Raw genomic sequence first — 7,236 nt, 5'->3', positions numbered from 1 at the left:
TCGGAATTGTCTCATAGTTACAAATGGTAACAAATTTAATTATAATGTATGACATAATTATTGACTTTCATCTCACAGAAAAGATCTACATGTGGAACCCAGTTAAATTTTATATATTATATATATATATATATATATATATATATATATATATATATATATATATATATATATATATATATATATATATACATAATATTTTTTTTTTTTATTTGAGTAAAATAGATAAATAAATGTGTGTGAATGAAACAAAATACAATTTGGGGTACGTTTTGGAGGAAGTAACGACAAGACTCAATTTTGTGTAATATAGGACCTGCAATAGCCAACCTGTAACCAGTAAATGGTGCATTTAGTCATAAATCTCTAAATTATAAAGTCAAATAAATATTTCTCAGTACATTAAAGATTTTTAACTGTATTTTTTAATTAAATTGTTTACTCTCTTTTTTCAGGTTTTAAAATGGAGTCTATGCTGAACAAACTAAAGAGCACAGTCACAAAGGTGACTGCTGATGTCACCAGTGCCGTTATGGGGAACCCAGTGACAAGGGAATTTGAGGTTGGGAGACATATTGCCAGTGGGGGACCTTGCATGTGCTGGAGGATTTACAATGGCACCAAGAAGTCCACTAAACAGGTGTGTTTGTCTGATTTACAGTCATATTTCTGTAAAGATGCCTTCTGTATTCTATGTTTACCAGGGGGAATATATATCAGTACCTTGCACTCTTTATTTTTCTTTCAGGAAGTGGCAGTGTTTCTTTGATAAAAAGGTAGTTGACAAATATCAGAAATATGAAAAGGACCAAATTATTGATTCCTTAAAAAAAGGTGTACAACAGTTGACCAGACTACGTCACCCTCGTCTTTTGACAGTGCAGCATCCTCTTGAAGAATCACGGTAATTTAGGCAAAACTATCTGTATGGAAAATGCACTGTGGGTTAAGTGTCCTCCTCTTTAAACTAACAATGAGAAATACATTAACTTTTATTACACCTACATCCTATGAAAGTCGTTTTGTTAACTTAATTTCTTTATTTTTCAGAGATTGTCTTGCATTCTGTACTGAGCCCGTGTTTGCCAGTCTTGCAAATGTGCTGGGTCAATGGGACAATCTCCCCAGTCCTGTGCCCAATGACATAAAGGAATATAAACTATTTGATGTGGAAACCAAATATGGCTTGTTACAGGTGAGAATGGGCAAGAGTGAAACATTTAGAACTGCATAGTTTCTCTTGAGCCTCTTCAGTATTATACTGATGTGGTAATATTAGTATTTTTATTTGTGTTTGTCTGTGGTTCAATTCCTGATCAATTATCCACTCCACTAACAGAAATGTGAATGGATGAGACAGGAAGGGCATTCAGTGTTGAAACTCTAGCTACTTAATTATTAAAAGAAAGGATATGATATGATATAAAAGGATATAAAAATAAAGGATACACAAAAGAAGGATATGACTTCAGTGATAACCATGCCTCTCTCTCTTTTTTCCTAAGATATCTGAAGGGCTGTCATTTCTTCACAGTGGAGTAAAAATGGTTCATGGAAACTTAAGTCCTGAAAACATCATTCTCAATAAAAGTGGTGCCTGGAAAATAATGGGCTTTGACTTCAGCATTTCCTCTAGCAACCCCTCAGATGCAGAGGTCTGTTGATTTGATTTTGCTTTATTATTTCTCCCTTTAGGCCTGTTGACATGATTTAACCCTTCCTATTTTATTGTATATACATATACTGTACATATACATATACAAGCTGTTCTTAGAAAAACTGTTTCTGGTTTTCCTTCTCCTCGTAGCCTAAATACTCATGTAAAGAGTGGGAACCTAACCTGCCTCCTCTCTGCCTCCCTAACCCCGAGTACCTTGCCCCAGAGTACATCCTGTCAGTGAGCTGTGACTCGGCTTCTGACATGTACTCTCTGGGTGTGGTAATGCACGCTGTCTTTAATGAAGGCAAGCCTGTTTTCCAAGTCAACAAGCATGACATTTTTAAAAGCTTCAGTAGACAATTGGACCAGGTGAGTAACACTGCCTGATTTGAAATTTCCTGCACTGATACAGTTGAGGATTTTTTTTAGACACTACATGTACGTTTTATAGGTTTTCCCCTAATTATTATTTCTGTTACTATTTATCATTACTATATTAGCTGACCAACATAAGTCCAGCACTGCTAAACAAAATACCAGAAGAGGTTCGGGACCATGTGAAGATGCTTTTAAGTGTAACACCAACTGTTAGACCTGATGCTGACCAGATGACAAAGGTCAGTTTAATGTAGTAAATGTTCATTACAGTGAGGAGACCATATCACCCCTGTGTTGTTTGTCTTGTGTTCAGATCCCATTTTTTGATGATGTCGGAGCTGTAACTCTTCAGTACTTCGACTCACTATTTCAAAGAGACAACCTACAAAAATCACAGTTTTATAAAGGCCTGCCTAAAGTTTTGCCTAAACTTCCCAAGGTAGGTTGCTTATATATAGTTTACTCCAGGAATATCCAAACTTTTCACATCTGAAACCGTTATAAAGCAGAAAGCCACAGAGAGCGGATGATGCTGTCAGTCATTCAGAGTATTAAGCATAGGTTTAACTGTGCCCCACACAGGCTTGTCTGTTTAATATCAGTCCCACACCAAAATATTAGTATTTGAGGGTATTATTGTTTGTTATTTCAGTAAATTTCAAATTTCTGGGCAATCTCAACAGGAAGCATGAAGATCAATAAAAAGTTGTTTTGGGGCCGCATTTAGTACTTGAGCCATAGTTTGGACATGTCTGGTTTACTCATTATGTATCATATTTTAAAGACAATTTACTGTCTAATCAGTTTTGTCATTGTGCTTTTTTTTTAGAGAGTTGTTGTGTATCGGATCTTACCGGCGTTGACTTCAGAGTTTGTCAATCCCGATATGGTTCCCTTTGTACTGCCAAACGTACTACTCATTGCTGAAGAGTGCACCAAGGAGGAGTATGTTCGACTCATTTTGCCTGACCTCACCCCCGTTTTTAAGCAGCAAGAACCCATCCAGGTACAACATGTGTATATACCTGTATGACAGTAACCTGCCATGTAAAAATATGCCATAGGGAATGCTAGACATTTTTTTCTTAACTCAAATGTTACTAAGTATTCAGTTTGTTTCAAGATTTGTATGTTTCCATTTTTCCTTCATGCTTCTTCAGGCTAGTAACATGGTGAGTGGGTTCTGCCTCTTGTAGTAACAAATTAAGTAATTAACCAAACTAGCTCTGGACATACCCAAGAAGAAATTTGTTTTGTGATTGTGTTTTCTTTTGATTTTAAACAAACCATTTTTATTGCTTAGATTTTGTTGATATTTCTTCAAAAATGGACTTGCTGTTGACCAAAACACCAGCAGAAGACATCAAGAACAGTGTGTTACCAATGGTCTATCGCGCTCTTGAAGCTCCTTCCGTACAGATCCAGGTATGAACAAAAAAAAAAAATCTTTAAATGCAGTGAATCTGAAATCTAATATGGTCCTATATAAAACAGGAGTTGTGTCTGAACATCATTCCTACATTTGCTAATCTAATTGACTACCCATCTATGAAGAACTCTCTTATTCCAAAGATTAAATCAGCGTGTCTGCAGACATCTTCTCTTGCTGTAAGTTTAAATTTATATTAAAAAAGAAACATATACCAAACAGACAACTGGCTAATTTTATGTAATATATATCTTTTTGGTTTTTAGGTACGGGTGAACTCTCTGGTGTGTTTGGGGAAGATCTTAGAATATCTGGACAAGTGGTTTGTAATTGATGAGATCCTCCCGTTCCTGCAGCAAATTCCATCAAGAGAACCAGCTGTGCTCATGGGGATACTAGGTATTTAGCATACTTAAATATTATAAAAATGTGCAATTTTAATTAACCCAAATATTTAGTAACTTATACTATATACTATAGGAATTTACAAGTGCACTTTCAGTCACAAGAAGCTGGGTATTCCCAAAGAACATCTTGCCACGAAGAGCCTGCCCCACCTTGTGTCTCTCAGTATAGACAATAATCTCAATCTGAACCAGGTACTACCACTATCCCCTTAGCATGTCATTGTGTTTCATTATGTTTATCAAAAGTCTTTTTTTTTACAGTTTAATTCTTTCATGGTGGTTATTCGAGAGATGCTGAGTCGAATGGAGGCTGAACATAAGACTAAGTTGGAGCAGCTTCATGTGATGCAGGAACAGACCAAGTATGTATCAATTTTAAAAATCATATTGTAGTATAAAGAAAAAGTTAATATAGTAGATTTGAATAGTGGACACATGCTCCCAACTTTAAACCTGTTTTGCCTGTTGTTGTAGAAGTTTAAACATATCGAACCAAGGGAACCAATCGGAAGAGACAAAGCCACCAAACTCTGGAAACCAGGTTAGATAACACATACCCTCAAGACTGTTGGAGCTTTGCTATGGGTCATTTGCCTTTTATTTTCTGATGTTTTTCCTACCGTTACTTTATAGATGGATGATATTTTTGGAAGCACAACTGTCAATGGCAAAGAACATGGTTCCTCTGCACCAGCCCTGAACAGAGTAAAAAGTTTATTTTTAACATGCATTATTTTAAAAACTATGAATTGTTTTTAAATTGGCATTGTCTTTTCATGTTTTTCTTCCCTCAGATGTCTCTGACATTAGAAGAAAAACAACGACTCGCTAAAGAGCAAGAGCAGGCTGCTAAACTTAGGAGTCAGCAACCATTAGCACCACAAACCGTTAAACCATCTTCCACTTCATCCAAGCAGGTAATACTGCGTCTGTATGTTAGTATGTTTATTCATGTTAAACTAGAATCTCTAATAAATGTACATTTTCTGTTTCAGACAAAAGACCTGACCAGTAGCCTTGTAAACAACATGACCTCTTTAAACAGTATGTCTTTGGCCAACACGCCGCGTCCTGGTCCAGTGCAGGGTTCCACTATGTCGCCCTTCCCTGCTCCTAACCCGATGATGGGCTCCATGGGCGCTCCAATGTCCAATGGCTTCAATACATCTATGGGCTTTCAGGCTGCTGGCATGGGTATGGGTATGCGACCTCCAGGCCCCAGTCTTTATGGTGGTATGGCTACCACCACCAGCACCCCGAACTTTGGTGCCCTCACACAGAACCAAGGACAAATGGGTCAGGCAAATAAACCTCCAGATATGTCAGCCTTGGACAATCTTTTTACATCTAATAAGCCCAAAGTTCCACTCAATCAAATGGGCCCCAAACCTGGTCCTGCCCCGGCAAATAGCACTCCCTGGCCCAATCAGTTTGGTTCAGCCCACAACGCTTCAATGCAGGCAGCCCCAGCAGGCATGGGTGGCTTTGGGATGCAAGCCAACCCCTTTTTCAGTCCACAAAACTTTTCTCAACCTGCCGTCTCACCTGGCATGAACCAAAGTGCAATTAAACAGAGTACATCAGTTAGTAACGACCTAAAAGACTTATTTGGCTAATAATACTTAAAAGATTATAAAAAGATATAATAATTATAATTTTAGATAGAGATTTGTGATTGGAAAATTTAAAACTGGAGCAGGATGAATGTAAAAAACAAAAAACTTTTCTCTATTTTGGTTATTTAATTGGATGATGACCTTCTAAAAAATGCACCTAAAATTGACTTTTTACTTGAAGAGGATGTGGTAGGTGAGAACATATTCCTTAAAAATGCTGGGAATTAAAATATTTTCTTACAGTTTTTTACTCAAAACTTAGTGTGATTACAAATCTGAAGGATCTGTCTTTGTATCATAAAAGGAATTGGGTGGTATTTTAAAAAGATTATCTAAAAAGATGGCATATTTGTTAGTTTTATTGTGCACATCCATACTGTCTGATTCTTAATTTTATACTCAAGGCGGCTTTCATGTTTTATGGATTTCACTGTCACATAAATAACTAAATTGATTTGTTTTTTAATCTGAAATCAAAATAACAAAAAGCTGTTGGTTTTGAACAAAATAATATGGCCCTTTGAATCCTGTTCATAAAATTAGGATAGAATTGGGAAAATCATGCATTCAGAATTTAATTAAAATTTTCTCCTGTTAAATTTCAAATATCTAATTAAACAATGTGACATCAGTGTTTTTCACTTTTGTATCTATGAGGAACACTTGCTGTTGCTTAGGTTTTGTTGTTAAACCTCATCTCTTGCACTGCTTATGGGCCAATGTGCCTTTCCTGTGGACAATGAGATAGTTTTTCTCACGAGTAGAAGTATTATACTCCTTTCAGTTTGTAGTTTTTAATTTTGGCTTTTGTCTGAAAGAAAATCGTATATGTTACTGAATTCAGCCACAAATTAGTTTGTATTTTTAATGAGCAATCCCCTCAACGTGACCAATACTCTCAATCACTGGATTTAAGACACCGTGTTTTAGCACTTTTCATTAAAGGTGAAACTGTGCTGAAGACATAAAAATGTATAGTTACTGAAAACAATGTATGGCCTTGAAAGTTTAATCCTGTGGTTAAGAGGCCTTTGATGAGTTGTGTGCAATAATTCTTATAGTAGCAGAAGGTAATGTTGGCAGTGTCCTTAGACCATGCAAAATTTTTATTTTTTACAAATGATCATTACACTGTATAACTACATGCTATGTGATGTCTCGTTCCATCAAAGTGAGTTCCTTTTCACTTGATTTGAAGTATATATATATATAAACAACACATATAGAATCTTTTATGCACTATGTGAAATTTTTATGATTAAAATGTATTACAGTTCTTTTTTTCTGCATATGTTATGTGAAGTGTGGACCATAATTGTAAATGGTTGAAATGAAATGATCCACTGAAAATATGGGAATATAAAAACATTCATCATTAAAATGCTTTATTATGTGTGCTCTCAGCAAGAATCATTAAAAAAATATAGCCAACATTTAAAAAGTTCAAGGCTTGTTGGAAACAAACTACTTCAAGTACTTCACTGTGCTGCTTGAATCAGTGAAGAGTGAAAATGCACTCATTTAATGTGGTGCTAATGAAAGTGCAAACATTTCAAAAAGAAGTTGTAATCATCCTTTGTAGATCTTGACCTGGCTGAAATAATGCAAGCAGTAAATTCCAGATTGCAATCATTTTATGGGTATTATGGAGTTTGTTGTTGTAGTGTAATTATGTAGGGGTAAATTACAAATACACATTAAAAAATGATACAATGTAAGATTATGATACAATCTGAGAAAGTCTTG

General features: G+C 35.7%; 1 protein-coding gene across 1 annotated transcript; it reads left to right on the top strand.

Moving 5' to 3' along the window:
• Nucleotides 1–458: 458 nt before the first annotated feature.
• scyl2 (SCY1 like pseudokinase 2) lies at nt 459–6,121 on the top strand. Its single transcript, XM_055153443.1, is given in 19 exon segments — nt 459–640; nt 749–762; nt 764–904; nt 1,051–1,195; nt 1,506–1,655; nt 1,808–2,029; nt 2,161–2,277; nt 2,352–2,477; nt 2,868–3,044; nt 3,342–3,357; nt 3,360–3,463; nt 3,533–3,646; nt 3,734–3,866; nt 3,948–4,066; nt 4,136–4,236; nt 4,349–4,415; nt 4,508–4,579; nt 4,669–4,791; nt 4,870–6,121. Coding segments are annotated over 19 exon segments (2,739 nt in total). The 5' UTR covers nt 459–463; the 3' UTR covers nt 5,491–6,121.
• Nucleotides 6,122–7,236: the final 1,115 nt, after the last annotated feature.

The sequence above is a fragment of the Boleophthalmus pectinirostris genome, unplaced genomic scaffold (genome assembly GCF_026225935.1).
Source record: "Boleophthalmus pectinirostris isolate CB_2022bp ecotype Guang Dong unplaced genomic scaffold, ASM2622593v1 HiC_scaffold_18, whole genome shotgun sequence".
NCBI classification, from domain to species: Eukaryota; Metazoa; Chordata; class Actinopteri; order Gobiiformes; family Gobiidae; genus Boleophthalmus; species Boleophthalmus pectinirostris.
Note: the sequence above shows the minus strand (reverse complement) of the source record. Positions and strands in the feature narration are given on the sequence as shown.